At 44.5% G+C, this 25048-nt stretch overlaps 1 protein-coding gene and 1 long non-coding RNA gene across 4 annotated transcripts in view; one reads left to right on the top strand and one right to left on the bottom strand.

Annotated features, from left to right (window-relative positions):
- CCDC60 (coiled-coil domain containing 60) overlaps positions 1–25048 on the top strand; it is a 205421-nt gene that overhangs the window by 147297 nt on the left and 33076 nt on the right. For 2 of the 3 annotated variants that reach the window (XM_075898140.1, XM_075898139.1), the window contains exons 5-8: positions 2252–2374; positions 9376–9480; positions 13211–13301; positions 18291–18549. In XM_075898140.1, the coding sequence (XP_075754255.1) occupies positions 2252–2374; positions 9376–9480; positions 13211–13301; positions 18291–18549 (578 nt within the window). The remainder of the gene's footprint in view (positions 1–2251; positions 2375–9375; positions 9481–13210; positions 13302–18290; positions 18550–25048) is intronic. The other variant, XM_075898141.1, reaches the window with a different exon arrangement.
- Positions 19277–25048, bottom strand: part of LOC142818470 (uncharacterized) — a 73250-nt gene continuing 67478 nt past the window's right edge. Inside the window, exon 5 of the long non-coding RNA XR_012895947.1 lies at positions 19277–19818. This is a non-coding gene — a long non-coding RNA (uncharacterized LOC142818470). The remainder of the gene's footprint in view (positions 19819–25048) is intronic.

The raw sequence follows: 25048 nt of genomic DNA, 5'->3' as shown, positions 1-25048 counted from the left end.
GCCCACAGATGGGCTTCTATTCAGTAGGGCAAGGGCCAGGTCTCACAGATCCACTCGGGGCTACCAAATAGGGCTCTGGGCTGGAATCCAAAGCAAGTGGATGGGACTGGGTTCCCCCCTATCCCTCCTCCTGGCTGGTGGCCTGCCAGCAAGGAAAGAAGGACCTTTGGACTATTGGAGGGACTGGCCTCCAAAACCTCTGACTTGCCGATGATGAAAAGGGCTCTTGGAACAAGGTACCCTTGCCTTCTCAGAAGTGGTAGGGACACCGAGAGCCTCTATGGCATATGCAAAGACCCTGCCAGGAAGCGCAGGACCCAGGGAGATTAGTCCAGACGTGCCACACCAGCCAGAAGGCAATAAAGACTAAAGTAGACTGTGGTTAAAAAAGATGTGACATAGAATCATAGCCAGCTAGAGCTGGTAAAAGGAGTTCCTTGTGGATGCTACTCTGGGCAAGTTCAGTCTCAGGGAGGAGTCTAGGAGGACTTTCAAACTTAACATCTTATGGCTGTGCATCTTCAGTCATGGAAACTGCACCATAACTGCAAACACCTCAGGCTGTGTCTACACTGGCAAGTTATTCCGGAAAATCAGCCGCTTTTCCGGAAAAACTTGCCAGCTGTCTACACTGGCCACTTGAATTTCCAGAAAAGCACTGACGATCTCATGTAAAATCATCAGTGCTTTTCCGGAAAAAATATGCTGCTCCCGTTTGGGCAAAAGTCTTTTTCTGGAAAACTGTTCCGGAAAAGGGCCAGTGTAGACAGCACAGTAGTGTTTTCCACAAAAAAGCCCCGATACCGAAAATGACGATCAGGGCTTTTTTGCAGAAAAGTGCGTCTAGATTTGCCACAGACGCTTTTTCAGAAAAAATGCTTTTCCGGAAAAGCGTCCTACCAATCTAGATGCGCTTTTCCGAAAATGCTTTTAATGGAAAACTTTTTCATTAAAAGCATTTCCGAAAAATCATGCCAGTGTAGACGTAGCCCTTAGTGTTTTCTTCTGCCACCATCTGTGAAGAGGTATTGCTCAAGAACTAAGAGAGATGGCTAACAGTAATTTTGTATGTTGTAAGGGATAGATATCATGTGTCCTATAACATCCCATTGGTTTGCTGGGCCTGATTCTCCACTGTCTAGCTCTTTGCATAGCTATGTATGTACATTTATGCAAATAGGTATAAAACACTACTATTCTGATTTAGTAGCATTTTGTACCTATTTTGCAGAATTGTAAATGGTACTGCTCGATTATTTTGTTACCTGAGACTACCCGAATCAAATTTTCAAATGAAAGCCAATTTGATCTCCAGCATTTTTGTGCACGCAATAAGTTTGTCATGAAAAAATGTGTGCAGAATTTGTAGGCAACATTCGAAACTTCAGTCCCATGAGCAGCAGGTATCAGAGGTGAGGGAAAGCTTTGGCATGGTCCTGCCTACCCTCTGCCACCAGAACACCTACTGTAGGCATAATAGGGGTGGAGTGTTGCTGCCCCTAGTGCTGCCCTCCCTGTGCTCCAGGCTGGAAGGCTGGGACTGCATGCTCCAGGGTCAGGGAGGCGGGGGCCACATTCTGCCCCTGTGCTCCGGGGCCAGGGAGGGAGGAGAGTGTGTAGCCCAAGCCTTCCTGGTGCTACAGGGCTGGGGATTCTGGAGCCATGCACCCTCCTTCCTCACTGGTGCTTGGTCCCTAGGGAGGCTGGGGGCATGGGCCTTCCCCGAGGTGCTGGGGGAAGAATGGGGCCACATGTCACCCCTACCTCTTCGTGGTGCTGGGGCATGGGACCTGAGCAGAGAGGACAAGATTGGGGCAGCTCTACCTTCACCAACCATCCATGTTCATTCCTTAGAATCACTAAGGAAACTATCAGAAGCCAACCTGCTAATAAGAGGTCTGATTCCCTACTCAATCACGCTGCTTTTATAGCTGTATAATTCCACTTAAGTCATCAGTTAAGTAAAACTAGCAAAACAGTAGGTGGAATCAGTTTCACACATTCTTGTCTCTACAGCATGGTACAGAAAATTCTTATAATGGCCAAAAGAATATTAATTCACTATAAATGCCTAATTCAGAGTTCAGTTGCAGCAATGAGAGCTCTGGCAGATCAGAACAGACAATGCTACTTTAAAAAGAAGGGAAGAGGAAGGAGGACATGGGTAGTATAAACAGGGCTAGGCAGTCATAATTGCTCCCTATGTATTATATGTTCCACTTCTAATATTTATCTTTGTCTCTTCCCTTAGTTTCTTTTTAACAGAGGGTCCCCTGCTAAGGAAGAAAGCAAAGAAGAAAAAGAAGACTGTCATACAACCATTCATCCCTGTCTACAACAGCCTTTTGGTTTCACAGCCTATTGCATTACATGCGTATGTTCTAAAGTAAATCTATGTTGCCGGTCTATAAAAGAAATGCAAAGTAAAATGAGACCCAAAGTGTTAATGCCTCAAGCTATGGTCTGTGTGATGGCTCATGAACCCTAGAATTTCAGAAATATGTGGTTCATGAAATAGACAACATTTTAACCTACAACATGGCCAAATTCTATCCTTAGATGAATGCATGTGACTCCTTTTGACTTTTAATGAAATTCCTGCACACACATCAAAAGAAATATTTGTTTCACAAGCCCTGATCCTACAGATCCTTACTCTGTATGGTGAAGAGTTAAAAATCAAGTTAATTTTAAAAAATAGTGTCAAATTCAAAAGTTTGGATGATCTACATAATAATTGTTTCATGTAAAAGAGAACATGTTTATGTACTGAGTGTGCATGTGCATGCTTCTTTGAATTCACAATGGCTTAGAAAGCTGGGTTAACCAGGTGTCCTGATTTTATAGGGATAGTCCGAATACTCAGAACTTTGTCTTATATAGGCACCTATTATATACAAGTGCCAATTTTTCACCTATCTGGTCATCCTTTAGAAAGGGTGCTTCAAATCCACCATGCTTCAATCCACCATGCTTCAAATCCAACTCACACGGTGTTGGATGTTGAATGCCCACAGTTTCCATTAAAGTCACTAGAAACCAAAAACGCTAAACACTTCACATTCCGCACAACTCATAGACTTTAAGGTCAGAATGGACCATTATGATCATCTAGTCTGACCCCCTGCACAGTGCAGGCCACAGAATCTCACCCACCCCTCCCAGAATAATCCTCTCACTTATATCTCAGATATTGAAGCCTTCAAATACTTTGAAGACCCCAAGATACAGAGAATCCTCTAGCTGTGATCTGTACCCCATGCTACAGAGCAAGGCGAAAAACCTCCACGGCCTCTGCCAATCTACCCTGAAGGAAAATTCCTTCCCGACCCCAAATATGGCGATCAGCTAAACCCTGAGCATGTGGGCAAGACTCATCAGCCAGACACCCAGAAAGTTCTCTATAGTAACTCCTATCATCCCTCCATTGACCTATTTCCCACTGATAATGAATGGTCAATTAGTTACCAAGATCATGTTATCTCATCAAACCATCCCCTTCATAAACCAATCTAGTTTAATCTTGAAACCAGATAGATCTTTTGCCCCCACTACTTCCCTTGGAAGGCCGTTCCAGAACCTCACTCCTCTAAAGGTTAGAAACCTTCGTCTAATCTCAAGTCTAAACTTCCTACTAGCCAGCTTATATCCATTTGTTCTTGTGTCCACATTGGTATTAAGCTTAAATAATTCCTCGCCCTCCCTGGTATTTATCCCTCTAATATATTAAAAAGTGCAATCATGTCCCCCCTCAGCCTTCTTTTGGTTAAGGTAAACAAGCCAAGCTCCTTGAGTCTCCTTTCATAAGACAGGTTTTCCATTCCTCGGATCATCCTAGTGGCCCTTCTTTGTACCTGTTCCAGTTTGAATTCATTGTTCTTAAACATGGGAGACCAGAACTGCACACAGTATTCCAAATGGGGTCTCACCAATGCCTTGTATAATGGCACTAACACCTCCTTATCTCTACTGGAAATACCTCGCCTTATGCATCCCTAGGCCGTATTAGCCTTTTTCACGGCCATGTCACAACGGCGGTTCATAGTCATTTTATAATCAACCAGGACTCCGAGGTCCTTCTCCTCCTCCGTTACTTCCAACTGATGTGTCCCCAGCTTATAACTAAAATTCTTGTTATTAATCCCTAAATGTATAACCTTACACTTCTCACTATTAAATTTCATCCTATTGCTATCACTCCAATTTACAAGATCATCCAGATCTTCCTGTATGATATCCCGATCCTTTTCTGAATTGGTAATAGCTCCCAACTTTGTGTCATCCACAAATTTTATTAGGACACTTCCACTTTTGGTGCCAAGATCAGCAATAAAAAGATTAAATAAAATTGGCCCCAAAACTGATCCCTGAGGAACTCCGCTAGTAACCTTCCTCCAACCTGACAGTTCACCTTTCAATATGACCCGCTGTAGTCTCCCCTTTAACCAGTTGCTTTTCCATCTCTCAACTTTCATATTAATCCCTATCTTTTCCAATTTAACCAATAATTCCCCATGTGGTACTGTATCAAATGCCTTACTAAAGTCGAGATAGATTAGATCCACTGCATTTCCTTTATCTAAAAAATCTGTTACTTTCTCAAAAAAGGAGATCAGGTTGGTTTGGCACGATCTACCTTTTGTAAAACCATGTTGTAATTTGTCCCAATTGCCATTAGCCTCAATGTCTCTACCTACTTTCTCCTTCAAAATTTTTTCCAGGATTTTACATACTACAGATGTCAAACTAACAGGCCTATAGTTACCCGGGTCGCTTTTTTTCCCTTTCTTAAAAATCGGAACTATATTAGCAATTCTCCAGTCAAATGGTACAACCCCTGAGTTTAGAGATTTATTAAAAATTTTTGCTAATGGACTTGCAAGTTCATGTGCCAGTTCCTTTAATATTCTTGTATGAAGATTATCTGGGCCCCCCGATTTACTCCCATTAAGCTGTTCAAGTTTGGCTTTTACCTCGGATATGGTAATATCTACCTCCATATCTTTAGTCCCATTTGTTAAGTTACCATTATCCCTAAGCTCTTCATTAACCTCATTAAAGACTGAAGCAAAGTACTTGTTCAAATATTGGGCCATTCCTAGATTATCCTTAACCTCCACTCCATCCTTAGTAATTAGCGGTCCTACTTCTTCTTTTTTTGTTTTTTTCCTTTTTATATGGCTATAAAACCTTTTACTATTGGTTTTAATTCCCTTTGCAAGGTCCAACTCTACCTGACTTTTAGCCTTTCTCACTTTGTCCCTACATGCTCTAACCTCAATAAGGTAGCTTTCTTTACTGATTCCTCCCATTTTCCACTCCTTATATGCTTTCTGCTTTTTCTTAATCACCTCTCTGAGATGCTTGCTCATCCAACTTGGTCTAACACACCTGCCTATAATTTTTTCCCTTTTCTAGGGATACAGGCTTCTGACAGCTTCTGCAACTTTAACTTAAAATAATTCCAGGCCTCCTCCACTTTAAGATCCATAATTTCTTTAGTCCAATCAACTTCCCTAACTAATTTCCTTAATTTACTAAAGTTAGCCCTTTTGAAATCAAAAACCCTAGTCTCAGATTTATTTTTGTTTATCCTTCCATTTAATTTGAACTGAATTAGCTCATGATCACTCGAGCCAAGGTTGTCTCCTACACCCATTTTATCTATGAAGTCCTCGCTACTCACCAAAACCAAATCTAAAATAGCATCCCCCCTTGTTGGTTCAGGAACTACTTGATGAAGGAATTCATCAGCTATCACATCTAGGAAAATCTGAGCCCTATTATTATTACTAGCACTTGTTCTCCAGTCTGTATCTGGAAAGTTGAAATCTCCCATGATTACGCAGTGTCCATGAGTATTTACTTCATTTAAAACATTAAAGAGGTCTCTATCCATATCCAAATTGGATCCTGGTGGTCTATAACACACCCCAAGCACTATCCCAGGGGAGGATCTGATAGTTTTCTTCCCCAATGTGATTTTTGCCCAAACAGACTCTGTCTTCTCCATTCCATCACCTTTTATTTCTTTACAATCTACCTCATCTTTAATATACAATGCGACTCCACCACCTTTACCCTTATTTCTGTCTTTCCTAAACAGCACATACCCTTCAATACCTGTACTCCAGTCATGCCTAGTATTCCACCATGTTTCTGTTATTCCTATAATATCTGTTTTCACTTCCTGGACCAATAGCTCTAGTTCCTCCTTTTTGTTACCTAGGCTCCTCGCATTGGTGTACAAACATCTTAATTTTTGCTGTTTGGCCTCATTCACATTCTTTACCCAATTTGGCACGGACATTATACCTCCAATATGACCTATTAGACTAGTATCCACCCACCCTTCCTCATGTTCATTCTCCTACCCCCAACTATATCCTTTCTTACTTCGTTTTCCTCCCTCTCAGTGTTAAAATCTGGCGTAGAGATTACCTGGGCATCTCCCAGCTGTCTCCCCCAAATTCCTAGTTTAAAGCTCTCTTAATCAGTTGAGACAGCCTCCATCCTAGAAGTCTATTTCCCTCCCTACTTAGGTGAAGTCCATCCCTAGAGAACAGTCCTCTGTCCATAAATGCCTCCCAGTGACCATACATCCCAAAGCCCTCCTTATAGCACCACTGTCTAAGCCATCTATTGATCATCATAATCCTATCACGTCTTAGTTGCCCTTCTCTAGGAACAGGCAGAATCCCACTAAAGATCACCTGAGCCTCAATTTCCTTGAGCATCCTCCCCAGCCTAGCATAGTCTCCCTTAATTCGTTCCAGCGAGAATCTAGCCGTATCATTTGTTCCTACATGAAGGATGATCAATGGATTCCTTCCTGCTCCCTTAATAATCCTCTTCAACCTCAGTTCCACATCTCGTATCTTAGCACCTGGCAGACAGCACACCCTTCTATTCTCTGGATCAGCCCTGGTTACAGGCCTATCTATTCTTCTCAATAAGGAGTCCCCAATCACATAGACCTACCTTTTCCTAGTGACAGTGCGATTCTCTGGTCTATCTCTAGCTTCCTCTGGCTGCAAGTCCTTGCCATTCCTATTTTCCCTTGTAATCCTCTTTAACCCATCCTGTATCCTCCTAATGCTCATTATTGTTGTTGTCTCCATTAAGTCTTCCCCTTTATCTATAGGGCTAGCCACTCTTCTCTTCTTCCTCACCCTTCCATCTTCATTATCTACCTGCTGTACCCCTTCTTCGTTCTCCAGCTCCACATACCTGTTCTTGAGCTCTATTTTTCCTTCACTGACCCATCTTTTCCTCTGCCTGGTTCTCTGAGTCACATGCTTCCACTGTCCATTTTCTTCACCCAGCAGTCCCCCCCTCTGAGGTCCTTGATCCTGCTTCCATCTGCATATCTAAACTTTCCCCTTCAGCCACGTCATGCCTTTGCCCCATCATCTGCTCAAACCCCCTTCTAAACTTGACCAGAGTTTCCACCTGCATCTCCAGTCCTCGGATCTTTTCTTCCATCAGCTCTATCAGGCGGCACTTCATGCAAACAAAACTCCTTTCAGGTACCCCCTCCAGAATCATATACATACCGCAGCTACCACATCCAATCATCCTCCTTGTGTTCTCTACTACTTGGGCCATGGCCACTAATGCCTCTGTGTTTTATCTACTGTCTCACCAAAATCCTATTAGTCCGCTGAACACAAAAACAAACCAAAACACCCCCTCCACAGCAAAAACAAACTCCAAACAAGTTCCAATATACAAACTCCCACTCAAACTTCCCTGTTTACAGCTCTGTTTGCTTGGCTCCTGTGCCGCTGCACAACCTCCCACTAAGTTTTCATACCCAGAAACCACGGGGCATTCAGAACTCAGGGTTGCATATATAGAAGTTCAGAGTAGTCCAGAATATAAAGGAAACATTGAGAAAATTGATATGCCACAATTGTCTTGTACTGATAACTAAGGGCCACCTTTTGCTCTCAGATATACACATATGAGTCCCATTAGCTTTGATGGGAGTTGTACATTCACAGGAGTTTGGGCTTTTTTCCCACTAGCTAGCAAGTAGACTTTTGTAATACCTGTTAAATACTTCCCATTTAATTGCTGACCACCATAGAGCTCCCATGAGAACAACATACAAACCCTGACACTTTCTGTTGCCAAACCCTTTTGCATAGCACAAACTCAGTTACAATGTTTCTTATTTAGCTGACAACAGGGTCCCACTATGCTAGGTGCTGTACAAGCATAGTATGAGATACCTGGGCCAAAGAGCTTACGTACTATATAGACAATTCAGAGCACTGAGGAAAAGGATAGATTGAGGTGTCTGGACAACAAGTCAGTTCTGCCACAGCTTTCAAGGTTTTACATTTGTTTTTGTTCCACAGCAAAATTAACCCAGGTCAAATGTCTTCATGAAATGAAATCATATCCACAGTCAGGTTTTCGATTTGAATCTCCTTAAGTGATATGAGAGTCCATCTGGACTTCAGAAATTCCTCATGCAAAAAATGAGGAAGAACAGCTCTTGCGCAAAAGGGTTTTTTTTTTTTTTTGCACAAAACGGCGTTGTTTACATAGTGCTTTTTTGTGCAAAAACCTCTTGCACAAAAGGGAAAGGAAGAGGAAATACAAATGAGAGCGTGACATATGCAAATGAGCTCTCCATTTGCATTTCCTCTTGCGGAAGAGGATCATAGTTTAGACGTAGCCTAAGAGATTTGACCACCACTACTCATAATGTCCATCATAGACCCACATTCACACTTACCTGCCTCCACTCCGTTTCTCCTTTCAGGTCTCAGTCACAAGCGACTGACAGTTTGATGTTATTAGAGAGAGAAGATGGATGAGACAACATATTTTTATTTGACCAGATTCTGGGAATGATACTCCCACCATCACATCTAAATGCAGGATGGTCCAATAAAAGTTATTATTCCACCCATCTTTCTCTCATATCCTGGGACCAACACAGTTACACTACCCTGCATGGTTTGAGGTTGGATCAGTTACACTATTTATGCTCTGGGATTATGCACTGCTCTCACTCACGCAAGTGCAAACATTGTCTACAAACTTTAAATCGGGATTCCCGAGGGCATAGAAAGGCACAAATCCCTAGGAATGTGGATCTGTACAAACAATGTACCCTTTCTCACCAACATATGTGGAAAAATCACCTAGCGTGCACTGGCTAACTGACATGACATTATTTACAGAAGGCATGATCCAAGATATGCTGTTCATCTATTCTGTGTTTATCCCCAAGATTATTGTTGTCAATCATTTAGTTCCTGACTGTTTGCCAGGATATCCCCTGCATGTAATGATCATACTGGTCCTTCTGTCTCCTTTGCACTACAGCACTTGTTTGTTTTTTCTTCATTTTCACAGTGAACCAGTCTTTCGACAGCTTTGTGCTCTACACTGGCTCTTGGAGGCTTTGACTCTCGAACCCACCTATTCCTTAAAACCTCTGTTAACCTGCTGGAATCCAAAGTACATGCACATTGCATAATATTCTTTGGTGGGATAAGATTTTTTTCTTCTAAACATTTTTTCTCTCCCTTTGCTTTTAAGTAAAAATTATTTGAGTGACGTGTTATTACTAATTCTGGGCCATTTCGAGTTATCAAGTTACATATAGAATCCTTTGGAACCAACGAGTTCTGTGGAGAAATCAGCAGCATAGCCTGTCCTTCTGTTGTTATATGCTGTAGCACTTAAGGAAAGGATCATAAAATTTGAAGGCAAATTTAGGTTTAAAATATTATGCAAGTTAAATCTATTTACTAAGGTTCCAATTCTGTCCATGGTTGTTCCAAAGAGATCAGCTGGAATTTTATCTCCTGTGTGATTGCAGTACAGAGCCTATATCAGATGATTCTTGCTAGCTATTTTTATTTCATCACTTACATATGGCTCTGAACTCTTTTAAAAGATTAGTTAGTTCAGAACATTTATATTTTTGCTGTTTTACTTGTGTATTTAGTAGTAAATATTATTTTAATTTTTCAACATTTTCAGTCAATGGTCATAGTAATATTAAAATATATATATATTTATTCCATATTTTTTCTTAATTGTATATCCAGATATCAGATAGAACCATAAAGCAATGATTGTGATTATTTTCTCTGATCCACAGGGAAGAGCTATCTATTCAAGGCTGTTCTGGTTTCTCTTCCTGTATGCCCAAAAATCAAAGTGGTACAAATAGAAGCTCTGGCTTTATGCAGCAGAGAGGGCAGAATAGTCTTGGAGAGGATTCACCAGGTGGACAGGAGATGAAAACTTAGTGCAATGTGTTTTATGTGTGAAATGTTTAACACCCCCGCTCCTTGCATAGATAGACCAGACACTGGATTGGGATCAGAAGCACATTGTGCAAGTGGGTTTCACAAATATTTGCTGACAGCAGAGAAATTTAGACTCAGAACTTCTGGGTTCAGTTCCAGGTTCAGCAGGGGAATGTGCTCTAGTGATTTTACATGCTTCTAACCCTAGTCTCTCAACCCCACCGCAAGCCTCTCTCTGTGTTCTTTATTTCTGTCCACTCCACTGCTCCTTCCCCTGTGCTCCTACGCAACCCTTTATCCCCTGTCCTCTACCTCTCCCCTCTGCATTCAAGTCAGACAACATCTTCTATCTCTTCTTACAGCCTGGATGTATTGAGAACACAAGAGATAAAGGCTCTGGGCTCCCAGTTCTGGTTAAGGATATTAAGGACTAGTCGACTAGAGCAAATACTTATCAGATAATCAGTCAATTAGTAGACTAGTCAATATCCCTCCCCCTTGCTGTCTCTATCAGAGGGTATGTCTACACTACCCTCCTAATTCGAACCTGGAGGGTAATGTAGGCATACCGCACTTGCAAATGAAGCCCGGGATTTGAATTTCCCGGGCTTCATTTGCATGAAGCCGGCCGGCGCCATTTTTAAATGCCGGCAGTTCGAACCCCGTGCCGCGCGGCTACACGCGGCACGGAGTAGCTAGTTCGGATTAGGCTTCCTAATCCGAACTAGCTGTACTCCTAGTGGAATGTACAGCTAGTTCGGATTAGGAAGCCTAATCCGAACTAGCTACTCCGTGCCGCATGTAGCCGCGCGGCACGGGGTTCGAACTGCCGGCATTTAAAAATGGCGCCGGCCGGCTTAATGCAAATGAAGCCCGGGAAATTCAAATCCCGGGCTTCATTTGCAAGTGCGGTATGCCTACATTACCCTCCTAGTTCGAATTAGGAGGGTAGTGTAGACATACCCAGATAGAGGCAGCAAAGGGGGGGGGGGATGGGTGTACTTCAAAGTGGCAGCACCACACAGCTGATCCTGGGCTCAGCTGTGCAGTGTTGCCCCTTTGAAATACTGAGGCAGCGTCCAAAGGGGCAGCCCCACACAGCTGATCCCCGGCTGATCCAGGTTCCACTGAACTGCTGTGCAGAGCTGACCCTGGGCTCTGCATGGCATTTCAAAGTGGCAGCACAGCATGGAGCCCAGGGGAGTGAGGGACTCTGAGTTCCCAGCTGACCCTGGGCTCCATGAGGCGCTTCCACTTTGAAATGCACAAGAGCCTCCACTGGAGACTCTAGTACATTTCAAAGCTGGCACCCACGTGCAGCCCAGAGTCAGGGGCACTTGTACATTTCAAAGGAGGAATGCAGAAGTGCCTATTGATTAGCTGAGTAGTCGATGGACTACTCAACTAGTAAATTAACTGATATTTAACATCCTTAGTTCTGGTGCTCCCCCTAGCACAGCAGTCAAAGGAAAAATACTGCTCACTCGTTACAGGCCCAAGCTAAACCATGCTCAGTGCAAATAGATTCTTCAGCATTGTTAGCTGCTAAACTAACGAGTCTCTAGAAATCACTTGTGAACTGAGATCTTTTTCAAAGTCTCATCATTTGACCAATTAGGGGAAATTGCCATGCAAACAGTAAAAGGCCCCTCCCTGCATGCCAAATTTCAATAACTTGCCCAAAGAATGGAGGCAATAGAGCTTTTCAATGAAATAGCTGGACAGTTTTTTAAAGTGGTCAAAACAATGCATTTTCCCATGGGCGTCCAGTCTAATAGGTGGGGAAAGGCACAGCCTTCCTAAACCACCAGCCTGGCCCTTCCACACTCCGCCCCCAGAATGCCTATTGTAGGCATTGTGCAGGCAGAGTGTTGCTGCCCCCAGCGCCTGCCATCCAGGTGTGCCTGGCCTGGGGGGCTGGAGCCACATGCCACCCATCTTCCCTGTGCTCTGGGGCCAGGGAGGCTGGGGGTGCACACTCTCCTCCCTCCCATGGCCTGGGGCTGGGGAGGCTGGGGCCATTTGCTCTCCTCCATCCATGGCCAGGGAGGGGCCTCAGTGGAAGGGGCAGGGCTGGGTTGGAGCTGAAGGCTTGCCTTCCCCAGCCCTGCTTTCACTGATGTCCATACATTTTCCCTAATCTTGTGCTTGGAAATGGCTGAAGTATTTTAACTGGCAGGCACTTGGCATGGCAAACCTCAGCCCGAATGGAGAAATCTTATAAGCAACTGAAAACAGAGCCTTTATAATGAAAAGGTCAGGCTTTTTCAAGGATAGCTCCATGTGTAGCAGCCCAAATCTGCAGTTAGTTGCATGCTGCTATACCACATTAGAACAAATTCTTCACTGCCTTATGTGCTCTGGACACAGAAGTGCACAGAGATAATAACGGACAGCAGCAGAATTTGGCCTAATGCACAAGTGCAGACCCACCGACAGGGAAGGAGGGGGAATTGTCCTAGGGCCTGGGGCTCATGGCCATTCCTGCTGCTACTGCAATGGCGGTGGTGGCCAGACCCCTAGGCCCTTTAAATTGCCTCCGAAGACCCACCCAGCACACTCCTGGCAGTGCTGAGGCTGCCTGGGAGACACTAGCCCCAGCCTTGTCCCTTCTGCCTGAAGTGCCATGGAGCTGCCCTTCCCCTGCCTTGTCCAGAGGTCCTGTGAGTCTGTCAGCCTCCCTGCACATATGGTATGTTTGTAATACATAAGAGCTAAGGTTTCAGAATGTTTCTCTTCACCTCTGACTGTAATTCACTCACTGCTATAACACTTGAGAGTTATCCATCTCCTCCTTACAAGTGAAGATAAATGTCATAGCAGAGATTGACTGTCATTTATTCTCTATTTATTGCATTTCTAAAAAGAACCTGTTGTAATAAAAGCAAGATTCTGGAAATGGAAAACTCATTAAATTGTTTTTCACTTAGGGACCCTGGTGGCTGTAAAAGTACATTTAAAAAAATCAATAAGGACAAGGCAGCGAGGTATAGATGGGAGCACTTTATTGTGGATTCAAAGGTAACTTCATTGCTAATTTCTAATTTAAGAGCTAGTCCAACTTTCAAAATATTTGTTTTCTCTGTTTTGTTCCCTCTTGGAATTCCCTGATTTGATCTTTATGCTTTGAAACTTGGGACATGTGGCTCTCTGGATTTTGATGAAAAATACTGTTGGATGATGATTACTGAAAGAGCAATATTTAGCCAGATACAGGAGTATACCTGTGGCTTTGGTTGAATTTGGCATAGCTGAAAATCCTCACATTTTGCCTCTGTTAATTAATTAGGGATGGAATCCTGCTTACCCAAGTAGGATACCTTAAGCCATGTGAGTTAAGAATTATGCAATTAAGTAGGGCCAAGTTCTAGTTTTCCTTACTTGCTTTTTAAGACCCCATCCCAACAAACTCCAACAGCTTGATTTTTTAATTGTAATTAAAAGGCAAAAATTTAAATCAAAATGCAAATGGCCAAGGCTAATACAAGAAACAAAAATCACATATGGCATGTTGAGGAAAAGAAAGAGGAAGAAAAAATACAGCCACTCAGAAGAAAGTTTTTTTAAAATATCAAACATTTAAATCTTTACCTGAGGAGAAATGACATTATTGAAGGCAACATTAGGTGCACTACAGAAAGTGTTATGGAGAACTTAGATACTCTTCTGGTACTGAAGAACTGATAAGTCCTCACCCACATTTGTTTGTTATGACTACTACTAAAGGTATTTGCTTTATTTGCCTAAAAACAAAGAAAGTATATATAGTGCCCAGGGATTAGATCAGGAGACATAGTGGCTGTGTCTACACTGGCAAGTTTTTCTGGAAAATCAGATGATTTTCCGGAAAAACTTGCCAGCTGTCTACACTGGCCGCTTGAATTTCTGGAAAAGCACTGATGATCTCATGTAAAATCATCAGTGCTTTTCTGGAAAAACTATGCTGCTCCCATTCAGGCAAAAGTCTTTGTATAGACAGCATAGTTCTGTTTTCCGCAAAAAAGTCCCGATCGTGAAAATGACGATCGGGGCTTTTTTGCGGAAAAGCGTGTCTAGATTGGCCACGGACGCTTTTCTGGAAAAAGTGCTTTTCCGGAAAAGCGTCCTGCCAATCTAGACACGCTTTTCCGAAAATGCTTTTAACGGAAAACTTTTCCATTAAAAGCATTTCTGGAAAATCATGCCAGTACACTGAACAGTGCACTGACACACAGATACCTTCCCACCAACAGCACAAGAAGAAGAACTCCACATGGACTCCTCCTGAGGGCCGAAATGACAGTCTGGACCTCTACATAGAATGCTTTCGCCGACGTGCACAGGCAGAAATTGTGGAAAAACAGCATTGCTTCCCTGGTAACCTCAGTCGTGCAGAACGCAATGCCATCCACAGCCTCCGGAACAACTCTGACATTATAATCAAAGAGGCTGACAAAGGAGGTGCTGTTGTCATCATGAACAGGCCTGACTACCAAAAGGAGGCTGCCAGACAACTCTCCAATACCAAATTCTACAGGTCTCTTTCCTCAGATCCCACTAAGGAATACACTAAGAAACTGCACCATCTGCTCAGGACACTCCCTAAACAAGCACAGGAACAAATCGACACACCCTTAGAACCCCGACCAGGGTTGTTCTATCTATTACCCAAGATCCACAAACCTGGAAATCCCGGACGCCCCATCATCTCGGGCATTGGCACTCTTACTAAAGGACTGTCTGGCTATGTGGACTCTCTGCTCAGACCCTACACCACCAGCACTCCCAGTTACCTTCGTGACACTACGGATTTCCTGAGAAAACTACAATGCATAGGTGATCTTCCAGAAAACACCATCCTAGCCACCATGGATGTAGAGGCTCTCTACATAAACATCCCACATGCAGATGGAGTACAAGCTGTCAGGAACAGTATTCCTGATGATGCCACAGCACAACTGGTGGCTGAACTCTGTGAATTTATCCTCACACACAACTATTTCATATTTGGTGACAACATATACCTCCAGACCAGTGGCACTGCTATGGGCACCCGCATGGCCCCACAATACACCAACATTTTTATGACTGACCTGGAACAACGCTTCCTCAGCTCTCGTCCACTTACACCCCTTCTCTACCTACGCTATATCGATGACATCTTCATCATCTGGACCCATGGGAAGGAGACTCTGGAAGAATTTCACCATGATTTCAACAGCTTCCACCCCACCATCAACCTCAGCATGGACCAATCTACACGGGAGGTCCATTTCCTGGACACCACGATACAAATAAGTGACAGTCATATCAATACCACCCTATACCGAAACCCTTCCGACCGCTATACTTACCTGCATGCCTCCAGTTTCCATCCCGGACACACCACACGATCCATTGTTTACAGCCAAGCACTGAGGTACAACCACATATGCTCCAACCCCTCAGACAGAGACCTACACCTACAAGATCTTCAACAAGCATTCTGTAAACTGCGATACCCACACAAGGAAGTGAGGAGACAGATCGACAGAGCCAGACGTGTACCCAGAAGCCTCCTGCTACGGGACAAGCCCAAGAAAGAAACCAACAGAACACCACTGGCCATCACCTACAGTCCCCAGCTAAAATCTCTCCAACGCATCATTAGTGATCTACAACCCATCCTGGACAATGACAACCCACAGACAACCCGCCAACCTGAAGCATATTCTCATCAGCAACTACACACTGCACCATAATAACTCGAACACAGGAACCAATCCTTGCAACAAACCTCGGTGCCAACTCTGCCCACATATATACACCAGCAACACCATCACAGGACCTAACCAGATCAGCCATACTGTCACTGGTACATTCTCCTGCATATCTACCAACGTAATATATGCCATCATGTGCCAACAATGCCCCACTGCAATATACATCGGCCAAACTGGACAGTCCCTACGTAAAAGAATCAATGGGCACAAATCTGATATTAGGAATGGCAACATACAAAAACCTGTAGGGGAACACTTCAATCTTCCTGGACACACAATTGCAGATCTAAAAGTAGTCATCCTGCAGCAAAAAAACTTCAGGACCAGACTTCAAAGAGAAACTGCTGAGCTACAGTTCATCTTCAAGTTTGCACAATCAACTCTGGATTAAACAAAGACTGTGAATAGCTCGCTAACTACAAAAGCAGCTTCTGCTCTCTTGGAATTCACACCTCCAGATCAGTTGCTAGAAGTGGGCCTCATCCTCCTTGATTGGATCCACCTCGTCATCTCCAGCCTGATCCTGGCTTGCATATTTATACCTGCTTCTGGAAATTTCCACTACATGCATCTGATGAAGTGGGTCTTTGCCCACGAAAGCTTATGCTCCTACACTTCAGTTAGTCTTTAAGGTGCCACAGGACTCCTCGTCGCTCATGCCAGTGTAGACGTAGCCAGTATGTTTAAGACTTAGCTTGAGGGATCAGTAGCAAGAGTTGCTGAACTTCTAAAGAGACAAAGATCATATTTCATCATAAAAACAGCCTTGCTGAGCCAGACCAATGGTCCTTCTAGCCTAGTATATCATCTTCCAACAGTGGCCAAAGCCATGTGCTTTACAGTGAATGAACAGAACAGGCAATCATCAAGGCTTAGTTTACACTACAGGGGTTTTGTGCAAGAAGCCTTTTGCAGAAGAGTTCTTCTGCAAAAACTTCTTGTGCAAAACCACGTCCAGACCTCAAGCACAGGTGCTCTGATGGCCATTCTATGAATAGCCATCAGAGCTTACTTTCTGAAGAGTATCCATGCAAGAGAGCGTCCACGCTGCATGGATACTCTCTCGAAAGTAAGCTCTGATGGCTATTCATAGAATGGCCGTCAGAGCACCTGTACTTTTCCTGACAGGGGTTTCTTGCACAAAACCTCCTCCGGAGTGTCCACACCTGCCTTTTTGCACAAGAGTTGTAGCACAAAAAACAGTTATTCCTTGTGGGGAGAAGAATACTTCTACTGGCAAAAGCCCTCTGTTCTGTCAATTTTCTTGCGCAAAAATGCACTTGAAGTGTGGATGCTCTGCCGGTTTTTGGGCAAAAACTTTGTAGTGTACACATAGCCCAAATGATCCATCCTCTGTGGCCCAATCCCAGTTTCTGGCAATTATAGGCTAGGGAGGCTCAAATTGTTGGGTCTTCCGTGAACTAACTTAATGCTTTTTTTTAACCCTGTTATGCTTCTGGGCTTCACAACATCTCCGGACAAATATCTTTCTGTAATAATAAAAAAAGGAGAGAGGGGAATCAGCAAATCTTACAATATTCACAGAATTGTTTCTACATAGGATATTTTTCAGATTTCCCTGTGGGATCAGCAGTTCTTTAAAGTTAAGACCTGAATCAATAAGAATCAAGGAATCCAAAGTGAATGCTGATGATGTTCCTTTCTGCCCTCATGTTTCTGTGGCTTTTATTTTTCTTATAGCCTAAATTGGACAGAATTTTCTCTGTGATCATTTACACAAACACTATTTAAAAGGAGATTTTCATATTTGATACAAAATCTTTGATTGAGACATGGATTCCTCCAGGGTATTTGTAATATGATGCAGTCTGTTCTGATTATCAGGTGCACCAATTTCTCTCTGCCAAGATTTCATATTTCTGACATAGGAAATTGATTTCCAGGGTGTGGGAGAGGTGGAGGCTTAAGCATTTATCACTACAGCTTTGACCTTTTCTTCCCGAGGGTGAGAAAGTTGAGGATTTCTTTATTACCAAACCTCTGTGAAGCTGTCGTGCTACTTGTTTAAAAAGTATACTGGTCCATTTGGTGGCACTAAGCCAGCCAGAGAAGGATGCAGGGAAGAGCCCACAATAAAAGAGACTCCCAATTTAGCAGTTCAGCCAACTTGTTGAATTCACTACAGATAATCTGAGGGACATAAAAAAGCCCAACGGAATCTAATATTGGCAGTAAATATGGAAATACAGTGTGCCATCCATATCAAACGTAGTTATAAACATTCTCCTTTATTTTCCTTCTGGGTAAGAAATCCTGCCAGAAAACCCCACGTAGTCTGCTTGGCAAGAAGACAAACAAGAAAACATCCATCGTAAGCGTCTCTCGGCTTAGTGGTCTGTCATCTCCCCATAATCGAACTCCTCTGGGCAGCATAAGTTCCCTAGTCCCCAGCTCTGAAGACAATGCCAATGTGAATACAGCAACCATTGATGTTGCCAAGGAATGTGAAGACAGTGAGTCTGTATATAGCAGACAAACCAAAGAGGATGAAGAGCCTATTTCCTACTGTAAGTTGCCTTTACTTGACTGCAAAGTAACAAATGTATTTGTTTCCACCATTGCCAAGATCTTTATCTTAAAGAAACTTCTGGCTGTAAGAGTTTCTATGACTTTCAGCAGGTCACGTAACATCTCCAATTCTTCTTCTCTTTATCTGCACCATGGGGGCAATAAAACATAATAACATTTAATTAATGTTTGTAAAGCGTTTTGGCATCCTTGGATGTATGGCACTGCACAAGTGCATGGTATTAATTTATCAGTCAGCACATAATGCTTTCTCCATTACCAGGTTTCTTATATGCATCATCTATACAGGTGTTTTCCTTTGTGCTAATAGACTACAGGAAAAAACTATTCCAGTAATTCCATTTGTTTTATTAATGTATATAGTCTTCCTCCTCCTTCATTTTTGCAGATTAGCATTATTGGAGGAGTTGGGTTTGATTTGCTAGATTATCATGTCCAGTTCTCAGCTCAGGAAACTTTCAGTGCCGGTAGTTTTGGACCTCCTTTTATTAAGTACTAAAGTTTAATCCTCCCCATTGTGTTATAGTGATCAGGAGAGGGGAGTGTGTCTCAGAAGATCGTGGTATGTTTTATTTTTGGTAACCTTTATCAAGGCCAGATTATCCATTAGGCACAGTGCCTAGGGCCTATGAAAAATGTAGGGCCTAAAAAATTCATAATTGACTCAAGAATAAGAAAAGAAAACTGCTAAATGACACTTAATAATTTGCTATTTTTATTAGAATACATGTGCAAATGCTGAAGATCTGTTAAATGCAGGTCAACAAACAGCGAAGCGGTATAACATACAGTTCAATATTGACTTTGTGACTCTTTTTGTTAGCAATATCACAGATTACATCTTCAAATGTCATTTTTCTCAAAAATTCACTCTCAATTGAAAGTAGTGCAAGGGAAGATAGTCATTTCTGTCCCATAGTATACCGAAGACAGTTCTTTATACGTTTTAACTTTGAAAAACAGCATCCCCCTTCACAGTTTGTTCCCAAGATGGCAAGATACATTCTGAAAGCAATACTGACATTTGGAAAACTTGTCACCAACTTGCCTGCTTTTTGTGCACTGATCATTGCTGCCACAGGTTTTTTCTGTGCATACATACTTGCTCAGGGGCTGCTTCACAGGGAGCTGCCTTACTGGGGGGAGGGGTACTTCTCCTTCAGCAGCAGCCACAGTTCCATGCTGGAGATGGATATTTATATCTAGGGTTTTTGATTGTAGTGGAGATACACTTAAGAAAATTCAGCCTGCCCAGGGATGGAAAATGTTAGTGGGAACACTGCTTATTACTATAGTGCTTGCATTTTACAGTTGTGTTTCAGAAACCCTAGGCTACTACTAAGCACTGTTTATGACAGAAATGTATGGGCAGCATCAGCCAGTGTACTGTTATGTTATAAATGACACTGAATGATCTCAAGACACAATGTTGCCAAGTTATCAGCTCTGCAGCACAATACAATGCTCTGGATTTTACAGTTGTAGCGGTGGCAACATCACTTTACTTTTCTTATCAGCCAATTAGCTATCAGGTGAATCCTAAATAGAATTGTAGTATATGACAAAATGGTTGTTATTGTAGAATGAAGTACGGGTTGAACCTCTGTAAACCACGACTCTGGTCTGGTAGGGCCATGAATGTTCGAGAATAAATTTAATATATGAAGATCTACCTATCTCATATAACTGGAAGGGACCTTAAGAGGTCATGGAGTCCAGTCCCCTGCCCTCACAGAAGGACCAAGCACCTTCCTTGACAGTTTTGCCCCCAATCCCTAAATGGCCCCCTCAAGGATTGAACTCACAGCCGTGGGTTTAGTAGCCCAATGCTCAAACCACTGAGCTATCCCTCCCCCTCTGCAGAATGCCACGAAGACCAGGCAGTGGAAGAGGAAAGAACAATTTCTCAGCACATCCTGGTGAAGGGCTGGAACCTAGGAGCCCTGAGGGCTGGCAGAGCTGTGGACTGCTTGCCAGTGGGCCAGGAGCCTAGATCCCTGCAGCTGGGCAGATCCCAGTGAGTCTGCCTGGCGGGGCCAGGAGCCCAGCATGCTGCAGTGGGGCTGCTCAGCCACACTGCCCAGCGTGCCCCAGCTGGGCTGCCTGGGGGGCAGGAGCTGGGAGTGTTCCAGCTGAGCTGCCTGATGTGGGGGGGAGCTGGGTGTGTCACAGTGGGGATGCTCAGCAAGGGCGTACTATGAGCTGGGTTACCCCGCATGGCAGGAAATGGGGGGCAGGGACTGGCAGGGCAGCGGGGCTTGCAGCAGGTTCAACACTGCGGGGCATGCAGAAAGGAGGCCAGAAATGACTTCCCCCAATCCAGCAAAATCCCTCATTTAGGACCAGTGAGGTCCTGAGGTGCTGGATGAGGGACATCCAACCTGTACCATGAATTTCTCACATTGTGCACCACTTTCAAGAGCAAAAATTAAAGTGCGTGATAGTAGGTGTATAGGTGATAGGGCATTTTTCCCATATATTTTTCTATATAGTCTAATCATGGGCCTACAACATGAGAGTGCCTAGGGTAGGGCTGGGCAAAATACAGCCCGGGGGCTGGATCTGGCCCACCAAGCCACTAGATTCAACCCGTAGACCATCCTGCTGGGACCCTCAGGCACATGCAGCTGCTGCGGTTTAAAACACAGCCTGTGTCTCTCTGCTCTGCAGTGAGGGGGAAGCTTTGTGTGATCTCCCCGCCCCCAACCCAATTCTCAGCTCTGATGGGCCAGAACAACTGGCCAATAAGAACTAACCTCAGCCAATCTCTCAGCGCCTATTGGCTGGAAATAGCCAGCCAATCGGAGCGAGAGATTGGCCTGAGAGATTGGTGCAGTGCAAGCCTCTTCCCCCATCAGGAGTTGAGAGCCACGTGGAGGGAGCAGCCTGTATTTTCAAGCGGGCTGGGGCTGCAACAGGCAGGGAGCCCAGCCTGCCTTGGGGGTGCTACAGGCTGCTGGCCAGGAGACACTTAGGTAAACTCCTCCCAGCCAGCGCCTGCCTCTGGCACCCGAACCCCTCCTACGCCCCAGGTCACCATCCAAATCCTCCGTACCCAGTGACAACTATCTCCCAGAACCTGTACCCTTTCCTACAACCTTCCCCAGGCCAGAATCCCCTCCTGCACCCAAATACCCTCCCAGACTCTGCACCCCAATCCCCTGACCCAGGTCTCAACCCCCTTCCCCACCCAAATACCCTTTCAGACCCCACACTGTCTCCTGCACCCAAGTCCCTTACCCCCTGTGCCCTTCTGCACCCAACCTCCAACCTAGACCCTGCAGACCCTGCACAGAAAAGTACAGGTACAGGCTTCAGGGAATGGGCAGATTCTAGGCCCGTCTGGCATGGACAAGTCCCAGGGGGTGGCTTCCCAGCTAAGGAAGCACACCTTGCGGTCCCAGCACTGCACCACCAGTACCGATGGCATTAAGGGCAAGTGGCACCAAAACCAGCACATTGCTCCAAAGCTTAGGGCCGCTTAGATCCGTCGGCTCAGACCTGGTACCAGGACCATGTACCAACATCTCTCCAGTACAGATGGCAACCAAGATTCACCACAACAACTCTGTATTGCAGCATACTCAGGTGACTGCACCATCAGTACCAGTATTTTCTCCACTGCACCCATTGACCACACAACAGGAGCTCACGGTTATGTCAGTACTGGGGACTCCACCCATCGACACAGATGCCGCGCCTATCTTCAAGGGACTAAGCAGGCTTCCTGCACCCTCTAGGTCAGCCTCACCTTTTCTGAGTGAGGGCGAAGACGACGACAAAATCTTTCTCTCTTCGCCACTCCTCACTCAAACCTATCTCTTAGTAACAGCCATAGCAACAACAGGGCCAAGCCTAGCTATGGCAGCCTTTTCCATGGTTCTCATCCATACCTTTCCTTCAGGTGTGGCAAGGATGGGATCCTTGGAGCCCATTTAGAACCCAGATGGCAGCATCTCAGGCTGTCCTACAGAGTAAACCAGTCAGTGGTTCCAAAGTCTTTGGGATCCACGAGGTCCAGCACCACCGAGGAGAACGTGGAAGATCTGGAGGAGATGCAAGAGGAGGATACTCTCCCTCTTTTGCATCTTTCATCATCCTCACCCGACGAGTCCAAAATGCCCCTGCCACCAACAGCTGGGGATGACTGTAAGTCTTTATACAAAAAGGAAGTTGATTCACTTGACATCTCCCTAGGTGAAGTACTCAAAGTACCCAAAATTGTGCCAGCACAAACTTACTGGCATTCTGCAGGCCTCCGCTTCCTCTTAAATAGCCTCATTTATAGGGAGGGCTATCCTGGATCCTGCAAAAATCATTTGGCAGACCCCAGCCCCTGTATTGCTAAGATGTAAGAGGGCTAACAGAAAATACTGTGTGACAGCCAAAGGTGCAGAGTTTCTGTTCACCCACCCATCTCCCAACTCCCTTGTAGCTGAAGTGGCTCACACCACAGGCAAGCAGATCCACTTCACGTTCATGCTATATGGCAAGGACTGGAAGAGGCTAGATATTTTGAGCCACAAGGCATATTCCTCTGCATTCCTGCAATTTAGGATTGCAATTTATTATGTCTTACTGTCCAAGTACACAAGAGTCTTTGGGCTTGTACAATTGGGTTTTCAAACCTAATGGGCAAACATGTGAAAGCCCTCGGCGTGTCAGCAGCCTGCCCAGCACCAGCCAGGGCAGGCACAGCACTGCTGAGCACCACCCAGCATGGGAGTAGCATCGCCAAGTGTCAGGAGGTCTGTGTCCATGTGGGCCCATTGACTGTTCCACCCTGGGGCCTGGAATTGCTGTCAATGGGCCTGGACTGGCTCTTTTATTGCTCTAGTGACCACTTCCAGAAGATACATTCAATACGGAGCTACTGTACGTTACATAAGACTTTAGAATGCCACTGTCTTAAGGTTTACCCAACATCTTCGACAAAATAAAAAATTTTATTGAACACCTTCCAGATGAAAACAAGGCTTCTCTCAAGTCCCATCTGGAGGAAGGGTCATTCATAGCCCAGGTGACTTTGCATGCCTCTCTGGATTCCACAGGTATGACATTGCACTCCCTGGCAATATCCTGGTTGCACCGCTCAGAATTTCTTAGGGAGGTTCAAAATACAATTGAGGATCTTGCTTTTGAAGATCAAAAACTATTTTCTATAACCATAGATGCATCTCTGCACACATTGTAAAATTCCAGGGCTACACTTAAAACCTTAGGCGTGTATGTCCCCCAGACTGAGAAGAAACACTACCACCTCTACTCTCCTGGAGCCAGATCACCATCATACACTGCACAGAGGGGTTACAACCTAAGGCACCATCAAGGGAAGCAAAAGAGACAGCTTCAGGACCAACCTGCCGTATCCCAGCCTGCAAGCTCCAAGTAGGCATTTTGAGGAAATGGTCAAGGTTTTGACATTAGTTTCTATGGCCAGACACCACCAATACAGTCTGCACCTTTTCCATCACACCTGGTCCCAAATAACTTCAGAGAGATGGGCTCTAGAAATAATCTCCAAGGGTTATACATCCTTTTTCTTTGCCTCCCTCCAACCCAACCCCCTTTCCCATCCCTCTTTATGGATCCCTCTCTTGAGACCCTCCTTCAAGAGGAAATAGAAAAGCTTCTCCTAAATGGGAGCAGTAGACCCAGTACACCTCAACAGAGGGGAAAGGGCTTTTATTTCTGATACTTCCTGACTCCAAAAAAATCAGGAGGTTAGAGACCCATCCTGGACCTACCCAGACTAAACAAATACCTAAAGAAACACCACTTTACTGTGGTAACACGGGTGAAGATAATTCCATCTCTAGAGAAAGGAAACTGCATGTCGTCTCTTAACCAACAAGAAGCCTGCTTCCACATTGCAATTCGGCCATCACGCAGGAAATTTCTCAGGTTTACCCTAACAGACCATCACTACCAATATTGTGTCCTCCCCTTTGGACTCTCCTCAGCTCCCGGGTATTCTCAAAGATCCTTGCAGTGACCATAGCCTACATCAGGAGGTCGGGGTAATAATCTTTGCATACCAGGACAACTGCCTTGTTGTGGCTCCCACAGCCCAGATGGCAAAAGACTCCACAGCAAAAACTACCCAGAGGTAGTTCAATGCACTGGGCTTACAAATAAACACACAGAAGTCCCACCTGACTCCCTACCAGGAGCTGGAATTAATAGGCCCGATACTAGACTGTGTCCAAGCACAAGCCAGACTATCAATGCAGTGTTTTCAATCCCTAGCCATACTGGCCAAAACAATCATCAACAGCCCAACGATTGTGGCAAGACAATGTCTCCAGTTACTCGGCCACATGTCAGCTACAATGCATGTGGTCCCATATGCCACATTACCCATGCAATGCCTACAGGGATGGTGCCGCATCTGTTTTCGACAACATGAGCACCACTTGCATAAAATCCTGAACCCCCCAAAAGGAGTAAAAGAATGTTTTTGGTGGTGGTTGCAGT

The sequence above is a fragment of the Pelodiscus sinensis genome, chromosome 15, assembly GCF_049634645.1.
Source record: "Pelodiscus sinensis isolate JC-2024 chromosome 15, ASM4963464v1, whole genome shotgun sequence".
Lineage (NCBI taxonomy): Eukaryota > Metazoa > Chordata > Testudines > Trionychidae > Pelodiscus > Pelodiscus sinensis.
This window is presented reverse-complemented; position numbering and strand designations above follow the sequence as displayed.